At 31.6% G+C, this 21,612-nt stretch overlaps 1 protein-coding gene across 1 annotated transcript; it reads right to left on the reverse strand.

Annotated features, from left to right (window-relative positions):
* Window positions 1-5,099: 5,099 nt before the first annotated feature.
* LOC108463061 ((+)-delta-cadinene synthase isozyme A-like) lies at window positions 5,100-7,610 on the reverse strand. Its single transcript, XM_017762998.2, has 6 exons — window positions 7,396-7,610; window positions 7,041-7,308; window positions 6,576-6,948; window positions 6,231-6,449; window positions 5,995-6,133; window positions 5,100-5,858 (listed from the first exon to the last, which is right to left on the reverse strand). The coding sequence occupies exons 1-6, from the start codon at window positions 7,522-7,524 to the stop codon at window positions 5,316-5,318; spliced, it is 1,671 nt and encodes a 556-aa protein (XP_017618487.1). The 5' UTR covers window positions 7,525-7,610; the 3' UTR covers window positions 5,100-5,315.
* Between the last annotated feature and the right edge of the window lie 14,002 nt (window positions 7,611-21,612).

Genomic DNA, 21,612 nt, shown 5'->3' on the forward strand with positions numbered 1-21,612 from the left:
GAGATTGTTAGAGGCAGCACCACACTATCAAGCTATCACCTTTGGAATATTGATATATATATTAAGCATTTTCAAGTGAGTGGCATGTATAGCGGCTTATTTTTTTTTTAATGATATGTGTAATTATGATTAGCCGAATGTACTGGTCTATATTGAGTTATGTGTATATGGCCAAGAGGTATGGCTTATATGGATTATTGTTGTGAATCTATCTATCTATGCTATGTTCTAATACTTGTGAATGTGTCTTAATATGGGATGCTAAATCATTGAAATGATGTCATGGTATGTGTCATTGGTATGTACAAGGATGTGAAGGATTAAGGGTAACTTAAAGGCTTGGAAAATAGCCTAAGTGTTGGCCACATGGGCTGAAACACAGTTGTGTGTCTCAACCGTGTGGGGGACACGGCCTTAGCACACGAGCGTGTGGCTTGGCCGTGTGGTCCAAATTATTCATTGACGTCATAGTCAGAGAGTTACGTGGCCTGAGGACATGGGCATATTGAAGGCACATGGGCATGTCCCTGTGTCCACATGGGCGTGTGACCTTGTGTCATGGAAAAATTTTCTAAGTTTTCCCAAAACTTTCTAAGGTTCTTGGTTTAGTCCCTAACTACTTTCAATGCATGTTTAGGGCTTCGTAGGCCTAGGTATGGGACATTATGCATGTGTATGAAAATTTTTGATACGAATGAAATTTTGTAGCCCAGTTTTTACATGTTTGTGAAGGATTAAGTTCGGTAATGCATCGTACCCTGTTCCGACGTCGGACACAGGTAAGGGGTGTTACAAATCTTCTTTATATAATCTTTCTTCTTATCATCCTCTAAATTGTGCCTCAAATTTTGCCTTCCCAAATTAATCCTGAAAAATCTATCGTCTCTTTCTTCCAAAATCCAAATACTATTAACAACAATCGCCCTTCTTGGCTGCACTTGCAATGAAAGATCCCAACCCAACTCCATCTCTTCCCCTTATTATTGAGCCGAGTAGAACAAAAACTATCAGTGTGACCCAATACACCACACATGAAACAAAATAAAGTTAATTCTCGTACCAAAAAGTATCATACATAGACTTTAAATATGATAACATTAATTTCTTCCTCATTTTCAAAGGATTTTGGATATCTAATTGAACCCTAATTCTTAAAAAATTCTTCAGATCCATGTTCACCTATTTTGTATTGTATTCTAAAAACTTGCCAATGAAATTCCCAAATTGTTTTGCCACCAATTCTAAAAAGAAACCTAGAGGCAAATCATGCACTTGAACCCAAAAATTAAAAGTCATTAATAGGATCTGTAACGGATCCTCATCCCCCTTCAATCGATGAATAACCAATAGGTGGTTATTAAATGTCTACGGTGCTTCATTTTCCAACCTATCGACATCTACCGTATAGAAAAACTTGAACATAAATCGTTTTTCCCTTAGATTTGATATTTGTACCACCCTTAAGGGGATGCTAGAGATTAGTCATAGTACTTCTCATTGTTGGGAAGTGCATCATGCTAGCGGTCAGAAAGCACCCCACAAGGTAAAACTCATAATCCGATTTCTAAATTTCTCCCTCACCGGCAATCATCCACGCTTCTTCTTCTCCATTCTCAATATTCAGATTCTCCAAGCTTTCTCCATTCTCAATCCACCTAGCAGTCTAGACTCTTTACGAAGTGAAAAGAAATAAACTCAAATCCTAATAGCAAAAAAAACGTAAACACAATTGATGGTCGTGAAACTAACTAAAAATTTGACTTAAGGCAAGCGCACCTATCGAACAGTAGTATAGTTATGGTGAGATCGGAAATATTGTATCCACGAGGACTAAAAGTACTAGTAATTACTATCTTTTTACTATCTAGCCTAAAAATCAAGAGAATGTTTTATCTAAAACTAATTATCTAATTAACTAAGATTACAACAGAGATTAAGGTTAAAAATACTTTTTAGAAAACCGATCGAGAAGACAATACCCAAGGAAGAATCCACCTAGACTTCACTTATTACCTTTGAGTTAGACGATTTATTCACTTGACTTAATCCGTAAAAATCCCTAATTTATGTTAATATCTCTCTCAAGACTAAAAACAACTAACTCTAGGTTGATTAATTGAAATCTCTTTCTAATTAAAACCCCTATTGTCTCATTAACTCGATCTATGAATTCCCTTATTAGATTTGACTCTAATCCGGCAGATTTATGTCGTCCTATCTCTAGGATTGCATGGAACTCCGCTTAATTATGAATGATCTACTCTTAAACAGGGACTTTTGCTCCACTGAATAAGCATCAAAAACCTGAATTAATATTCTGGAACATTAAAACAAGGATTAGAACTCACAATTAAGAATAAGAATAAGTATTTATCATATAATTCAAATAGTAATAAGATCCATCTTAGGTTTTATCTCCCTTAGGTATTTAAGGAGTTTAGTTCATAATAATAATGGAAAACATCTCAAAATTTTGAAAACAACAAAACATAAAGAAACCCAAAAAACTTCTAGGAAATTTGATGGAAATCTTCAATCTTGATGTAGATCCTCCTCCCGAGCTGATTCTGATGGTTGTCCTTGAGTATTTTCTGCCTTCTACTCTGCGTGTCTCCTTTAATCCTCTTCTAGGGTGTTTATATAGACTTTCAAATGCCCAAAATAGCCCAAAATTAGCCTTTTTCGAGTAGAACTAGACTTGGGCTTGACAAGGACACGGTCGTATGCCACGCCCGTGTGAAGGTGCTCAGGCCGTGTGCAATTCTGACTTGGATTAATGTCAACACGGCCATGACACACGGGCGTGCGGTCTACCCATGTGTCACACACAGGCGTGTGGATCACCCGTGTGGAAGTGCCTAGGCCGTATGAAACACTGATTTAGGCCCAATTTGTTCGTTTTTTACCCGTTTCTCGCTCTTTTTGCTATCCTAAGCTTTCCTGAGTATAAAACAGGAAATTAAAGGATTAGGAGCATCAAATTCAATGAAACCAAGGAAAAATCATCCATAAATATGTCAAGCGTGGGGTAAAAATATGTATATATTATGGTTTATCAACAATAAATAAAAACAATAAACAAACATAGAGGCATGCCAAGAGGCAGACAACAGCATGCCAATAGCCAGAATTTTGAAGTGCTTGGTATTTTTAAATAGTTGATATAAATTCATTCATATTTATCTATTTTTAAAAATTATATAATTATAATTATTTTATATTTAATAACTATATATATTTTCCTAGTTTTATATATTTTCTTTTATTAAAATTTTAAATTTAAATAAATTAATATATTTTAATATATACATTATAATACAATATATTTAGCTTTTATACGATAAAAAAATAATATATTATAAATTTAAAAATAAATAAAACAATTATTTTGAGTTTGGCTTTAACTTTCAATATTGTAACTTGAGTTTGATTCTTTTAAACAATTTTTTATAAATTTATTTTTCAAACCTAATAATTTTATAATAATATTTTCCATTTAAATATATGAGATTATAGAATAAAAACATATAGGGCAGATTTTATTTAAATCATTATAGTTTGGTAGGATACAACGTAATAAAAGTACAATATGTTGGTCTGTGATAGGACGTTGTAGGTTTTAATTTTATGTGCACAATTTTATTGTTGTTCAAAATTCAGGGTTTTTTATAAGAAATTAATTAATTACAAAAATAATATTAAATGTAGATTATTTATGAAAGTGGGATTTTTTTATAGTAACATTAGATGCAACTTGATAAATTGGCAGAATATTTTATCTTTTCTCATCACCAATCAATTATGCGATTTAATATATATACACTTTTTAGGTAGTATTGTTTAATAAATTGGCGAAATCAGTATAAATTTTAAAAAGTATCTATATTTTTAGTTTATACATAAAAGTAATATATAAAAAATTATTTTTATGGGGTCGTTTGACACATTAACTACACTTATGAAATTTAAAAAAAAAATCAGTGGAAAAAAGCAGCTGAAGAAAAAAAGAAAAAAAAAGAAGCTAGAAGACCGTACTTAAACCACTACTGTTCTGATGAGTCGATAACAGTGATATGGCCTATTAAGACATTTAACATATGTTGTAAAGTATAAATAAAAATAATAATAGAATAATGCATAAAAATTTTATATACAACAAAGAAACGTGATGAACTATTTCTCAGTTAAGTTGCAATATTTTAATTATTTTTGTTTGTTAGTTTTTAACCTTACATGTAAGATGTCACTATCCGAACATAATCAATATCAAATAAAAGTTCGATGGTTTTTTTAAGGATAAATTATAAAAATAATCATATTTATTTATATCATATTATATATTAGTTATTTATATTTGAAATATTACATTTTAATCACTTACGTTATTGTTTTGTTATAAAGTAATCATTTTACCATTAAGCTTTGTTATCTCTCTACCGGTGATCATATGTGGCAGTCCAAATGGGTTTTAAATGTCAACTTGGATGTTTTACGTGTCAGTTTAAATAAAATTTATTTAATTAAAAACCTATTTTCATCCTAACAATTGGACATCCAAGTTAACATTTAAAATCCATTTGGAATGCCACGTAGGACTGCCGTTAGGGAAGTAACAAAGTTTAATAGTAAAGTGACCACTTCTTAACAAAACGATAATATAAGTGACTAAAATGTAACATTTCAAACATAAATGACTAACCACTTCGTAACAAAACGATAACATAAGTGACTAAAACGTAACATTTCAATCATAAATGACTAAAATATAATTTGAGACAACCAAAAGTGATATTTTTGTAGTTTATTTTTTAAAAATTACGAATTAATGATTATTCAAGTATCACTTTTCTTTTTTTAAAAATAAGATAGAACAATTGCAAATCAGAACTTTTACAAATGAATTTTTCTTTTGGTAGCAAAATAAAACATGTTCCAATTGTGCAAGGCCAATTATATTAAATTAATTTAGTAATACAATATCTAATCATTTACTCTATACGAATTAAAGTACTTGTATTATTATTTGATATTTTATGAAAATCAAATGGATTTATAAATTTTATGACCAATCTAAATGTATTGTTAAATAGAATGTATAATTTGTTAAAATATGAACTCAAGCTATAAAATGACATAAACTTCATCACTTTTAATATGTTCTAGATTAAAAAAACAGAAAAAGAAATACAAAGAGGCCGAATTTATCAACCTTTTACATAAAAGAAGAAAACAAATAAATTAAAATCAATTCGCAATTTAACTTAATTTATTAATTCAATTGCTCAATGAATTACATCTTCAACCAGCACATAGGTTCAAAGTGGAATTGGATCGATGAGCAATGAACTGATCCCACCTTTAGCAGCTTTGCCAACATGTGTATAACCATCTCCTTCTCTGTAAAGCACATCCATCACTCTTGCAAGGTTGAGACTTCTATTTAGAACAGGTACTGGCATTTCTGTTGGTTTCAGGAACTCTTCGTTAATGTCCTTCCAGGAGCTCTCTATATGCTTGTTGAATTCATCATAAGCCTCTTGTGCCGTTACGCCATATTGTTCCATGTAGCACTCGATGGCTGAGCAATCATCTTCTCTCCGATGCTTGAACTTGTGTTCAGCGATGTCATCCATGAACCTGCAAATTATTGTGGAAGCTTTGATGATCTTAGGGTCGTTGGTTGCCCATTCAAATGTCTCTGGAGTTATAACATCTCCCATGCCCACAAAAGCTGTAATAGCAAGCATGCCATAGCCCGAGGTTGGCAATGCATTATCTCTAAACTCCTCAAATGTTGGTTTGTAGTTTTGATGGGTCCATTTGGCTTCCAAAAGGTAAGCTTGAGCAAGTCGTATCATCTGCACGAGCATCAAAATCCAATAATTAATACTAACATATATTTCAATTGTATAGCTTCATCAAAACAAAATTAGATTTTAATTTTTAGATGATTATAAAGTATTTTAGATCCAAGTTAACTGTCAATCCACTTACCGCCTTCCTTGCATATTCGACACGATATTGTCTCCCTTGCTTTGCCATTAGTTGCTCCATTTCCTCATAAACATCTAATAGTGCTTTATAGCTTATTTTCATAAATTCTGGGAGCTCATCCATACATTTAATATCCCACCTGAAACCCAATTTCAAGGCTAAATGTTTAATATCCCATAATTGATCATTTATACACTTCAAAGTAAATGTATATTCACAATTTCAATAAATCTAACCTCTCGATTGCATCTGTATAGGGAATGAGTTCATCATATGTTGCATATGAGTCATATGTATCATCTACGATAGATGCCATGGCTATTACTTTTGTCATCATCTTTCTACCAGGAGAGTATTGTGGCTCAAAGTATACTCCCATTATCCAAAAGTAACCTTCAACCACTCTATCTCTCGCAAACGGTAACTTTTTTGTAAAGTCTAAATCCTTCCACCACCTATATATATATATATATAAAGAAAAAAAAAAACAAACATCAGATTTCAAACCCATTACCACAACCTAATCTTCATTTCACTTAGTAGAGTGTTAGGATTTTGAAGTCTAACATTCAAACTCTTACCTACAAATTTCACTTAGCTCTTTTCTATGCAAAAGCTGTAACAAGTTGAAATCTATCTTTGCAAATTCCAACAATGCCTTATTATGGGATTCAATATCCTGGTATATCGAAATGTATCGCCTAGCCTCGACCCTAGGCAAGCCTCTTCGGATGGACTGTTTTAAGGCATGTGCAACTTGTTCCGACAATGGATACTCTAAAGTCGGTGCTGCAAGAGTTAGGTGAGTGGTGGTGAAAGAAATTGCCTCATCCAATATATCTTCCCCATGCACCCGCATATACGAAGCTTCATAAAGCTCCAACAGTCCTTGCACATCAGTGGTTATGGATGACATGAAATTTCCTTCCTCATCTTTGAACTTATCGAATACCTCTGCTCAAACAGTACCCAAAAGTCATTATCAAACACATTGGTAGGCTCAATTAAAAAAAAATTAGGATAACTAAAAGTAAAAACTAAATTACCACATGAAACATTAAAGCCATGCTCTCTAAGTAATCGAAATCGAAGAGAGGTGGTATAGAGATCATTGTCGACATCATTGTTGTCATGGTATATAGCTTCTAATGCATCTTCAATCTCTTCCTCAAAATGGTAATACACACCCAACCTTTGGACTGCATCAATAAGGGGCAGTTTTTGGGTTGAATTATCACCCATGGGAGCCACAAGCAGCCGCCTAACTTCTTCTTTTAGTTCTTCATGTCGGAGTTGAGTTGCAGTATCAATATCCTGCTCAAAAATGAAAATTTCTTCGTATTAAATACAATTTATTTAAAAAATATTAAGATCAATAAAACAACAACACAAAACATGTACCTCATTAGGGCAATTGAGGAAGATATCTCCCCAAATGCCAGGGTGAAAATCAGCCTTGGGACGATTTTCCATGTTGCAGGGAATGGAAGTATGGGGTGAAGCAAGGATTTGAGAAACTTGTGAAGCCATGTATTTCTCTTGTTGGAACCAAATAGATTGTTCAAAGTGCTAATAAATTTGTGTTCTTATAAATTAGCACAGATATTTGTGTGAGGCTAAGTATGCAATTGCAGCAGGTATTTATAGATACCAGATTACTCACTCAAGTCAAAGAAAGACAATTTCGAAAACTAAGGAAAATTATAAAAAAAAATTAAAAAGAAAGAAAGAAAAACATGAGCATATGGTAAGTAGGAATGTAAATAAAAAGAAAAGGCCCCTTTCTTACTTTTGTTGGTTTCTATCTTTTGTTCCAAGTTGATGACTGCAGAAACATTTACTAAATATTTAATTAAGAAATGTGGTAGGCTGTATATATATATATATATATATCATTTGGTCTACTTTAACAGAATTGAAGTCATCTATCTATTAGCAGACTCTTCGTCACCAACCATTCTGATTTATTTAGTGTTGAAATTTCTTAATAAACTACAGTAGCTTGCTGGTGAAGACTTTGAGTATTAACCATGCTTCCAAGCAGAGCAGTAGATTATATAAAAAAGTGAACAAAGATTATATATTACTAGTTATATTAACACCTAATTCTCAGGAATTTGAAAGTTTAATCTAATTATTTTTAAAAATACGTCAATGTTTTCTCTTTAAGATAAATGAATATTTTTTAAATAACCATGGAACATTAAATTATGATACATATTCTGTGAGTAAAAAAATTTATATGAGGTACATTTATAAGCTTTTTTTATGAAAATAAAATATAAATTTGATTGAAAGGGTAAAATTAAAATTTTAAAGTTTATGGCTCCTAAGTTTAAATCCTACATGTGGTTATTCTTCTAATCTTTTTAGCTTTAAAATGGTTGTACTAAAAGATAAATTGATAGTTTTTTCTAGGTTTGAATTGATTTTATGATCTTATATAAAATATAAGATGATTAAAAACCCTTATTTTTATTTAAAATTAATTTTATAAATTTAAACATTTTCAATTAAATTAATATTTAATTAATTGTACTATTAACTTATTTAAAATTTTAAATAATAATATAAATTAAAAAATTAATCTTAATGAGAGAAAATATTTTTAAAATATGTATAAAATAATAACCCTTATTTTATAATTGTCAATGACAATCAGTATGCAAATTATAATCGCCTGTTAAGACATTTAACATATGCTCTAAATTATAAATAAAAGTAATTATATAATGCATAATTTTTTTTTTATATATGCAATAGTGGACAATTAACGATATCTTGGAAAAATAATTTAAATAAATAAAGAAACGTGGTGGACTATGTCTCAGATAAGTTGCAATATTTGATTATTTTGTTTTTATTAGATTTTTAAACGTTATATATTTACTATAGTTGTTATTATCCAAATCATTTATTTTAGGAGTGTTCAATAAACAGAGTTTTAGAGTATTTTTAATTGATTTGGGCACAAATGGATAATTGGATAGTCAAAATTTCTAATTGTAGTATTTAGTGAATGAAGGTTTATAAAAAATTGTTGAGCTAAAACCTATAAAATAAAAAGTGAAGGGATGAATAATTTTTTTCATAGCTGATTGGATATGAAATATGAAATGATATACCTAACCATACTTGTTCAAAAATTACTCCATTTGCCACATGCTTTCAAACATAATGAGATATGTATTTATTTCTTGAAAATTTATTGTATAGGCCCAAATCTGCCCGGGTCCGTACAAACATAAACTAAATAAATATAAAATTCAAATCTATTAAATAGTCCAAATAGACCCAAATCCCATTACAAAAAACTCAATTACAGCCCAAAATTTAAGGCCCAAACGGCCCAAAATACTTTAGAAACAGAAACCCAGGGTTTCTCCCCCTTGCGCCGCAGTCAAGCCCCAGCCTTCAGCACTGTACAACCACCACGCGCGCCTCCGTACACCCACGCCTAGTGCCAGCACACGCTCCGTACCTGCGAAAAAAACCAAGCAAACAGCAGCAGAGCAACAGCCAATACGAAGAACAAAGAAAAAAAATTGTATTTTAATTCTTTTGAACATTCAGCTATAAAGCCGTGAACAATCCATTGTAATTTTTTTTACGCATACTAAAAAAAATCAAGCCGAAAGTAATTGAAAGGTGATTCCCAGTCTTATTTCTTTTCTGTTCTTTCCTTTTTGTGTTTTTCTTCTTTGGGTTTACACGAAATTTTGACATAAGAAAATAAAAGAAAGAAAGGATTTACCTTAGTGGTCGAGGCCCATCTTCTCGCAATCGAAGTAGGGACGGGATTTCGAAATCGAAGTAGATAATCCTCGAGGTATGATTCTCCATGGCACATCTGCGCATCTCAAGTAACTGTTTAAAGTGAAGCAAGAGCATGCGAATGAGAGGCTGTTGGATCAGCCGAATGGAGAGGAGAGAGTTAGAATTCTTCTGTTTTCCCATTTCATCAGTAATAGGGTTTCTTTCCCTTTATAAACGGGATGAAACGATACCGTTTGAAGCCAATTCCAATGGCTCAAAACAGTGTAGCACAGGTAGCATGACCCGAGGACCCGACTTAGACACGTCCAGATCCGCGCGTCTTGGTCCTATGAAGGTTATTTGCGCCATTAATCCTTTCCTTTTGCACAAGCATTCAATTGCGCTTAATGTGTTTTGTTTCATTTTTAAATTTGTCCTTGTAATTTGTGCATATTTTCATTTTAGCCCGTGCCTCTGTACAGCGTTTTAGGATCTGGAATATTTCCAGATTTGGTCCCTAAGCATTCGCGTTCGTGGCACGCTGGTCCTTTTTTATTTTAATGACCTATTTTATTTATAAATCATCCCGTTATTTTGAATTTATTTTAATTAAGTTTTCAATCTATACAATGCATTATTTGTTAGGGAATTCATTTAATATTTTTTATGTGTTGAGATTACCTTAATAATTTTACTTTATGTAAAAAAATTTATTATTTTAAAATCCTCATGTAATATTACTTTAACATTTTGTATAATATTCCATTTAAATATTTATATACATATATATATATATTTGTACATATATATTATTTAAATTGAGCTTTCCATTTGAAGTACGTATTATTTTAAAGTTCATAATATTTTTATAGGTGTTGAAATACTTTAATAACTCTACTTTATTTTTATAAAATCACCATTTTGAAATTCTTTTTATATCATATTATTTTAACATTCTATATAATATTTTGTTTAAATGTCTTTATGTAGATTAGTACATATGCTTAACCCTAGGCTCATATTTAACTCAATGATACTTTTGCATATAATTGCTTCTAAATTTGTTTACATGTGTATATGTTTTTTAAACTATTGTGTGATTATATATTTTACTATCCTTTCAAGTTTTATGTATTATTTAAAGTCCCTTTTATTGTGTATATTGTCAATTTTAAACAAATGTTTTAACACTTTGCATATTATTTGATTCAAATGTCTTCTTTTGTAACATCTATTTTAAAATATTATATATATTCTTAGTTTTTTTTTTATAAATTATTTCAAGTTCGGCATGTGTTATTTGCTCATCAATGCATCATTTTTTTAGAAATTGTTTTGTATCATATTAGTTTTATGTTGTTTAGTACCTCATGTGTTAATTGTTTTATATTATTTCATGTATATTTGTTACATCACATTTATTCGTTTTTTATGTATTATTAAATCAATTGTTGTTCATCTATGTTTGTGAATTCGGTTATATTTTGGGTTAGTTATATTTAATTGTTTGTTTTGTTAGTTGGTTAAATAAGGTTTTATTATCTTCATTCATCAAGTATTGTATTTTATGTGTGCACATTATCCCATGTTTTTATTTTTTCCCTTTTGGTTTACAAATGTCGCTTTATAATTTCCAACTCTTTAAAATCAATTATTCTATTTTATTTCAAGTAAAATTAATATGTTTTGAGTTTACAAATTTTTTTTTAAAAAATCCTAAAATAAGGCAATATTCAGTATTTAGAAATTCGAGAAATCGTGTCGTGCTGGGTTTCGATTTTTCGTTGGACTAAATATTCGGACATCCTTTTATAATTTTTGACCTAAGAGCTTTTGGAAGTCAAAAATTAATCGTGTTCTCAAAGGTATAAAGGATCATGTCCTATCGTGCTGGATGTAATGTTTTATACCTTTGAAACGAGAGAGTTCTGACGACCGACTCAAACCACTCAAATGTTTTAAAAGGAACCATATTTCAAATTTTTTTTAGAAAAAAACCTAGACATTAGGATAGCACTTAATCAATTCGGTACCAATTTTGGGCGTAGTGAGGGTGTTAACCCTTCCTCATACGTATCTGGCTCCCGAACCCACTTTATTTTTTTTGTAGACCAAAATCGATTTAATAAAATGTTTTATAGGTGATCCAATCACACCTAAACGAAAAGATTGGTGGCAATTTCGCACTTTGTTTTAAAAGTCGATCCTCGTTTTTTTTCAAAAAAATGGTTTCAACATTTATGTACTCTTAATTTATTTTCAATTTACTTGTGTAAAAATGATTTTTTATGCAACTTTATATTAATTGAAATATGCTACTTGACAAATTTATTCAGAGTTTGACATAATTATTACTAATTTACATATTAGGAACATGACATAATTATCACTAAGGATATAGTTTACAATTATATTGATACACTATTAATATTTATCAATTTCCATAATGTTAATATTTGCAAATAAGGAAAATTTCTTTATTTAAAATTTCAAAAATATTCAATAATTAATTTCTATAATAGATGTTTTAATTCTTTGGTAATAATGTTTTATTTCGATAATTTCACCCAATAAAGACTACAGCAATATAAACAAATAAATAGTTAACAGTAAAATGAGTCATGCATTTGTTTATCATTTTACATATTAGCTTCCAGCTATCAACTAAATTTTATCAAACATTTTAAATAATTAATGAATTAAATTAGTTGATTAAATCAATTAATAAAATCAATTGGCCAAACTAATAATTACAATCAACTATCAACCGATTGTCAAATACATGGTACTTTATTAATTTTTTAAAAGAGAACAACTAAAGGACTAGTCAAAAATTGGTCAGTAGGCTCTTTTAAATTAAGTCTATTGACTATAAAAATTTAATTTATTCCAAGAAATTGAAAAGAGTAGACTTCACCATGTTCTCGCACGCAATAGAAAATTCATTGAATTACACTACATCGAACTTTCAATTCATTGGCATGAGTTCTTTTGCATTGACTCTTGCAACTTGCAAGTTCTAATAAATTATTATGCATGTGATGTTTGATAAATTTTCTTTTAAATAATCTTTATTTTTCAATAAATTTTATTTTAATTTAAGTCTAGTTTATTTTCATCTAAATTCATATATTAAGTAAAATTATTAATTCTTTGTTTTTTACCTCTTCTGTTTCTTGACATAACTTTTTGGTATAATAAAAAATATTATTTTAAAAATAATTTTAAATTTTTATTATTTTATATATAATTAAGGTCAAATTATAAAAGTCTAAAATTGAGGACTAAAATTATTATTATATTAATTTAAAAGTGCCACTTAACAGTTGAATAATAAAAAATAATAATTTTAAAAATTTTAATGATCAAATTATAGCTCTTTTTAATTAAAGTGACCAAAACGAAAACATATTCATAATAGAATTACTAAGTAGTTTACTGTTAGAAAAAAAAATACCCTGGAAATTTGAGACTAATCTAGAGTCTGTAGATGAAAAGTCGTGTATTTGTACATGAAGAGGACCAATTAGTGTGATTATTTGCAGTGCATGGATGATAGTATGAATTTCCATTTTCCACCCACTCTTGTTGAATGGAAGCCAACACGTGCAGTACTATGCCCTTCGAATCTTTAGCACAAATCTCATTCAAACAAGAAGGCTGGTGACACGATGAAAGAACATTGACAGAATATAATTTGTATTAGCTAAATGCTAGAAATTGATATTTGAAACCCTCAAATTAATATCTTCTTCTTCTTCTTTTGTAACCCTTTCTTAATGTATGTAAGTTGGAGGTTAATTAGAGTCAAAAGAGAGCAATTTCACCCGAGGGGTTCTCTAATTGGAGTGAATAGCTGCTACAACAGGAAGCAAACATTGAATACACTTTGGTAGTTCAAATGAGAATGGTGACTATAAAATATTCAAATAAAATAAATGATAATGCAGTCAAAGAATATATATTAAGATATGTTGGCTGCGGAATTTTGTTTTACATGCATTGCAAATTCTCCGGCTGCGGAATTTTGTTTTACATGCACCGCAAATTCTCCCTCGTCAAACTAGGTGTGAGGATTTAAATCCGGCTGGTTATCACCCCCTAGTTTACCGATTATTTTATGGTTTATGTTATGAGTTAAAAGTTATAATGTGTAAGTGGTAGTATTTTCTTAAATTTTTAAGGGTCTGGTATTTTCCTTGTGTTTTTGTATTGATGTTGAGTTACCAAATAATTTTAAAATTTAAATTAATCAATCTCAATGTGTAATTATATTAAAGTAAAATTCAAAAATAAACTAATAAAAAATATCTAAACCATTCTCCACTAAATTTTCTCTTTAAAAATTTCATTTGTAAAATGTACTCATTTATTTTACTTACAAAATACACTTTCTAAAACATATTCCCAATGAACAGGTTTAAATGTTAAAAACTCTAGGTCGCTAACATATACGAGTATCACATATGTAAGCATTTTCGAACTTATTGATATACAGACCAATTACAATATTTTAATAAAGTCTCAAATAAATCAGAGATTTTTCTAGATATATTTTTAAATCAGAGATTCGATTTGGTTGATCTAAATTGATCAAATCTTCAAAGGCTTGTTCCTCCATAAGATTGATTTTTAAATATGGGTCAGCACACGTCCACTATTTTAATTAAGTCATGGCTCAACTGTTTTGGTTTAAAATATTGTCCACTTCAAACAAGACATGTTATGAAACCTAAGCAGTTACAAATGCAATAGTAATTACTTGGTGTCATTGTTCTCATAATAGCCTCAACGATTTTCCCCTTTAATAAATTTTGAACAAACCAAAACACGAAACTGGTAATCTATCATATTTAACTATAAATATAATCAAGTAATTCAACCATTAATACTATAATAAGATAAGGAGACATTAATAATCAAAATCACTATGATTGTAACGTCCAAAACCCGGCTCAAACATTATGGCCGAATTCGAAAAGCTACATTGACAACCAAAATGGTCAAAGTAGACTTTCGAAAATTTAAACATACTTTTTAAACCAATTGCGTAATTGTTCAAATCCATTGAAATCAATAAATGACCTAAATTAGATTTTCATAATTTTGAACATATTTTAAAACCATTAGCTTATCAATTCAAAACAAATGAAATCTAACATTTATCTTAATTTCTCAAAAGCCTGATAGTTTTAGAAAAATTCAATCATTATTCAAAACCATTTCGGATTTTATTAAACCTTATTTTTCGGCATTAGCAGCAGAAAAATGTGATGATGACAAATATTATTTAAAAACCAAGTTTCAAATGAAATCATTTAAAATATTCGTTTGAGCTGTTTTTAAAATTCTAGTGTCATGCAATCATGTCATGCAATCAAGTCATGCAAATCAAAATAATAATCCCTAAAATAATGTATCGTGTCACAGTCCATAAACAAACTTATTACAGTCCCAAAATAATAATTAAAATTTAATTTAAAATACTTAAATATGAAAATATATGAGAAGCTCCTCCAAAAATCATGCCCAAATCCTAACCTCGAGGTTTATCTGTTAAAACAGTAAACTAAGGGAGGTGAGCTAAAGACCTCAAAGTGGGTCTTAACTTATAACAAACTATAATTTAAAACATATATTTTCGAATATAACAAAAAATATATAAGTAGTCCAAATTCACAGAATCTCGATATGCATGATGATGTCAATGCAAAGTTTTCAAAAATTAGTGCAGAATTTAAAAAAAAAAACGTTCCTACCTAACTCTGCTACACACCATAAAGAGTTCTCCATAACTCATTCATCTAATAACACACCAAAATTATGGACAAGTCACCAAATAGTGCAGACAAGCTGCCAAAACAGACATATACGTGGACAAGCCACCAAAATCGCAAACATACTACTAGAACAGATGTGTAGATATACCACCAGAAAGTGCAAATCATTAAACTGTCAAAATCTTCCTCCTTTCAATATCATCCTGATATGTTTTCACGTGACTAACTAAAAGTATAAAAAAGGCAAGTGCACCTATCGATAAATAGTATAGCTACGGTGAGTAAAGATATCGTATCCACGAGGACTAAAAGTACTAGTAATTACCGTTTTCCTATTATTTAGTTAAAAAATGGGAGTGATTGGTTTGGACTAAAACTTCTAAATTAATTTAACTAAAGAACTCAACAGAGAATAAATTAGGAAATAATTGAAAAATAACCAATGAGAGAAACAATACCCAAGAAAGAATTCGCCCAGACTTCATCTATCATTATGAATATGAATTAAACAATTTATTCACTTAATATCTTGATCCGTAGAAATCCCTAAATTATGCTAATATCTCTTTCGAGAGTAAGAGCAACTGACTCTAGGTTGATTAATTGAAATTTCTTTCTAATTAAAACTCCTATTTTCACATTAGCTCAATCTATTTATTCCCCTATTAAATTTGATTCTAATCTGATAGATTTATGTCGTCCTATTTCTAGGATTGCATGCAACTTCACTCAATTATACTAGATCTACTCTTAAACAGGGACTTTTCCTCCTCTAATTTAAGCACATTAAACATGAATTAATATCTCAAAAATATTAAAATAAGAGATAAGCACACATAACTAAGAATAAGAATCAAGTATTTATTGCGTAAAATAGAAATCAAATAATAGAATTCAGCATAGGGTTCATCTTCCCTAGGTATCTAGGGAATTAGTTCATAATTGTGAATAAAAAACATGTTAAAGATAGAATAACCATAGGAAATAAAGAAACTCATAAAAACTTCAAGAGAAATTAAAAGGAGGTTTTCAATCTTGATGGAAATCTACTTCAAAGTTGTCTCCAATGGTGTTCTTCGAGTTGTTTTCTTCAATATTCTATGATGGCTCCCTTCTATCTTCTTCTATTCGGTGTCGAAACCATTTTTTAAAGGGATGTTTGAAAAATGGGGATCGATTTTTGAAAAATGAAAATGGGAGTCGCCACCAACCTTTTTAGGTGTGATTGGATCACCTTATAAAACATTTTGGTCTACGAAAATTAAGAAAACAAGTTCGGGAGTCGATTACGTACGAGGAAGGATTAGCACCCTCGCAACGCCCAAAATTGGTACCAAATTGAATAGTTCTCTGTCTTAATGTCAAAAATTTGAAAGGATTTAAAAATAGGATCCCTTTTTTAAAACCGGAATTATTTAAGTTGAAAAATCAAGATTCCTTAGCTCCGAAAGAATACAAACATCACATCTAGCATGATAGGACACGATATTCTTAAACTCTCGTAACAGAAATCATCTCGTGATTTACAAAATCTATTTAGAAGGATACTTTAGGCATTTAGACAAACGGGAAATCGCAACCCAACATGTTAGGGCACTATTTCCCCAATTCCTAAATATGAAAAACATTGCCTCATTTTAGAAAAACTTTTGGATAAAATATGACAATTAAATGAAATATATTTTTTTAAAATAATGATTTGAGTAAAATTTAAAAAATAATTTACTAAGAGTAATACTAAAAAAAATTATCAAAAAATGAAAGAGTTTGATATGATACTAAAATTATTTAAAAAATTAAAATATATAAAAAAATCAGGGAAACATGGATTAAATCAAAATAAAAAGGGTTGAAAAACGAAGATGAACAAAGAATAAAATAAGAACAAACCGTAGAAAATAAGAACGTAAGAGGGAGAGAAATTTGAGTGAAAGCTCTCAAAAATTTTTATTGTTTCCCAAAACTCCAGTGTGTTTACAATGAAGGGAGAGGCCTCTATTTATAGTTGAACCTCCTCAAATCCAACGGTACAGATCAATTACATCAACGGTTAAGATTAAAAGGTATCTACAAATTAAATCACTAAGATTACAAAATCATATCTTCTAAGATTGCATATCATATCTAAGATTGCAATCATATCTAAGATTGTATCATATCTAAGATTGCATATCATATCTAAGATTGCAATCATATCTAAGATTGTATCATATAAGATTGCATATCATATCTAAGATTGCATATCATTGAAGATTATATTTCCATATGAGTCAAGCTTGTAGATGGACCTTAAATCTTTTCAAGTAATGGGTCATTCCGATCGGGCCAAATTATATTTGTAGTTCTGGACTGAACTTGGACTTCGTTTTCTTTGGGTTTATTATTTTTGTTTTTGGACTTATTTCTGGGCCCGGGCAAAATTGAGTGTCTACAGCTGCCCTTCTTTGCTCATTGTTGTGTAATAGGAATAGAGCAAAGACTACAAAAGGACCAATTTTGCTCGGGCTCGCCGAGTCTTGAGTTCTTGATCATTGATCTTCTTTAAATGGCCTCTTAACGGCTTCAATCTACTTCACTGCAACTCAGGAAGGCGATATCTACTATCTTTGATCTGCTCCCCGTCTAATACAGAGACGCCAAATCTATTATCTTCAATCTGCTTCCCGTCTAATACAGAGACGCCAAATCTGTTATCTTCGATCTGCTCCCCGTCTAATACAGAGATGCCAAATCTACTTCTTCAATCTGCTCCCCGTCTAATACAGAAATGTCAAATCTGTCATCTTGGATCTACTTCGATGTAAACACATGAAGGTCAGATCTACTGTGTCTTCGATCTACTCCCTGTCTAATACAGAGATGCCAAATCAACTTGGATCTGCTTCAATGAAGGTCCAATCTATTATGTCTTCGATCTGCTCCCCGCCTAATACAGAGATGCCAAATCATCTTGGATCTGCTTCAATGAAGGTCAGATCTGCTGTGTCTTTGATCTGCTCCCCGTCTAATACAGAGATGCCAAATCATCTTGGATCTGCTTCAATAAAGGTCCAATCTGTTATGTCTTCGATCTGCTCCCCGCCTAATACAGAGATGCCAAATCATCTTGGATCTGCTTCAATGAAGGTCAGATCTGCTGTGTCTTCGATCTGCTCCCCGTCTAATATAGAGATGCCAAATCATCTTGGATCTGCTTCAATGAAGGTCCAATCTGTTATGTCTTCGATCTGCTCCCCGCCTAATACAGAGATGCCAAATCATCTTGGATCTGCTTCAATGAAGGTCAGATCTACTATGTCTTCGATCTACTCTCCGTTGAATATGGAGACGCCAAATCTGTTTCTGAGATGCCAAATCTGTTTCTTCAATTTGTTCTCTGACAGTATAGAGATGCCAAATCATCTTAGATCTGCTTCAACGTAAACATGTGAAAGCCAAATCTGCTATGTCTTCGATCTGTTCCTTGTCAACGCAAGGATACCAAATCATCTTGGATCTACTTCGATGTGAAAACATCTGAAGGTTAGATCTACTATGTCTTCGATCTGCTCTCCGTCGAATATGGATATGCCAAATCTGTTTCTTCGATTTGTTCTCTGACAATACAGAGATGTTAAATCATCTTGGATCCGCTTCAGTGTAAACACCCAAAGGTCAAATCTGCTATGCTTTAGCCTGTTACCCTACTGCTTAGGGGGTTAAGGTGCATCAATCTTCATTGTCCCTTGAAGGACATAACCTGTATAATGTGTATGAGTTCATGCCTAATGATTAGGATGCTATGATCGAAGTGAGTCAAATGCTTCCAATTAAACCTGTTATAATGCAAAATGTTTATGAATATGACCCCTATTCCAGACGTCACCACTCATTTTTTCGTCGAAGTTTATCCTTATTTCTCTCGAAGTATCATTCCTACTCAGCCTGTGGATTTGTACCATTCTTCAAATGCTATGACCCACCAAAAATGTCTGTAAGATGATCCTCTCTTAGGATCGAATCGTTTGATTTGTCCAATCATCATTTTGGACTAAAGAAAGAATTTCCTCGAGTTCTTTCAAACCTCACTTACGTAAATTCTTCGAACAATTGTTCTGTTTTAGTTTCTTGTATTATCTAGAAATTTCCAGAGTAATGAGCAAAACTTCATTTGTGAAAATTATTTAGTTCATCTATCATTATTTTAATGCAACATACTTTAAGAATAATGGAAGATGAATTTAATCTTGAGAATGATTAGATTTGAAAAATTTGTCAAAAATAAAAGGAAATTAATCAAAGCCTATCTTTGAGAAGAAAAGAATCTAAAGATAGCAAAGCAGACAAAAGTTAGATACCCTAGATATCGCCGCTTGAGCGTTTATATGCCAGCTCCATGAAGACTTTCTTAAATTCAACATGTGTTTAAAAGATCCAAAGTACTTTGTTGATGCCCTGATATGCAACGCGCTTCACTCTTCGTTGAATCAGATATAGCAAGATTACCGTGTGCTCTTCAAAATTTGAGCTGCCCTTTCGGTTTTTCAACTCAAAACCTCTTTGGTCACAAAGCGCCCTTTGCGGGTTTTCACCTTGGCCTCTCTATTTTTTTTTTGAAAATTCAAGGCACCTTTTACGGGTTTTCACCCTGAATTCTTCTCTCTTTTAGACAAAGTACTTTTTGGCTGAGTCTGAATTCACTGGATTGGGCAAACTCTTCCCATCTTTTTCCGTTAAGATCAATGCACCCCCAGAGAAGGCCTTCTTCACGACATACGGCCCTTCTCAATTTGGCATCCATTTTCCTCTAAAGTTCTTTTGAATAGGGAGGATCTTTTTCAGCACAAGATCCCCCTCGTGGAATTCTCTTGGTCATACTTTCTTGTCGTAAGCTCGCATCATTCGCTTCTGATACATCTGACCATGACGAATGACCTTTAGCCTCTTTTCCTCAATCAAGTTCAACTGATCATATCGCGATTGTATCCATTCAGCTTCATTCAACTTTATCTCTGACAAGACTCGAAGAGACGGTATTTCCACTTCAATGGGTAACACTGCTTCCATCCAATAAACCAACAAGAAAGGAGTTGCCCCGGTAGAGGTTCTGACAGACGTTCGGTAAGCTAAGAGTGCAAATGGTAACTTCTCATGCCAGTCTCTGTAGGTTTCATTCATTTTTCCCACTATCTTCTTGATGTTTTTGTTAGCAGCTTCCACTGCCCCATTCATATTTGGGCGATACGGCAAAGAGTTATGATGCTTAATTCTGAACTGACTGCAAACTTCTGCTATCGTTTTGTTGTTCAAGTTCAGTACATTGTCTGATATGATCCTTTCAGGCATCCTATACCGACAAATAATCTCTTTCTTCAAGAAACAACTTACAGCCGACTTAGTAACATTCGCATAAGAAACAGCCTCTACCCACTTCGTGAAGTAATCAATGACCACAAAAATAAAGCGATGCCCATTTGAAGCTTTTGGTGATATTGGCCCAATGACATCCATGCCCCACATAGAAAAAGGTCATGGCGAAGTCATAACGTGTAGAGCTGAAGGTGGTACATGAATCTTGTCTCCATAAATCTGACATTGATGGCATTTTTTGGCGTAGTTGATACAATCCCCTTCCAAAGTAGACCAATAATATCCAAACCTCATGATTTATCTAGCTATCGTGAAACCATTAGTGTGCACCCCACAAACACCCTCGTGAACTTCTTCCAAGATTAACTTAGCTTCCATCCGCGTCAACACATCTCAACAGTACTTGGTCCTTTCTTCTTTTGTACAAGATGTCCCCATCCAAAACATAGCCGCAAGCTAATCTCCTTAAAGTTCGCTTATCATTTTCAGTTGCCTGTTCTGGGTATTTGATCTCTCACATATCGCAATATATCCTGATACCAAGGGTTATCATCTTTTTCTTCTTCCTCAATGTTATAACAGTGAGCTGGAGCCTCAAAGATACTCATCTGAATGGGTCTCATCTCCTCCTCTTTATTCATTTTAATCATTGAAGCCAAGGTTGCTAGAGCATCTGCCATTTGATTTTCGTCTCATGGGATATAATTGAAAGTGATATCATCGAACTCCTCAA

The sequence above is a fragment of the Gossypium arboreum genome, chromosome 2 (assembly GCF_025698485.1).
Source record: "Gossypium arboreum isolate Shixiya-1 chromosome 2, ASM2569848v2, whole genome shotgun sequence".
Taxonomy (NCBI): domain Eukaryota; kingdom Viridiplantae; phylum Streptophyta; class Magnoliopsida; order Malvales; family Malvaceae; genus Gossypium; species Gossypium arboreum.

Excerpts from the sequence above, each read along its gene's own strand:
- LOC108463061 (XM_017762998.2), bottom strand. The coding sequence starts at position 7,524 with ATGGCTTCACAAGTTTCTCAAATCCTTGCTTCACCCCATACTTCCATT. Across the intron at positions 7,309-7,395 it reads TCCTCAATTGCCCTAATGAG|GATATTGATACTGCAACTCA; the intron begins GTACATGTTTTG and ends ATTTTTGAGCAG. Across the intron at positions 5,859-5,994 it reads TCGAATATGCAAGGAAGGCG|ATGATACGACTTGCTCAAGC; the intron begins GTAAGTGGATTG and ends ATGCTCGTGCAG.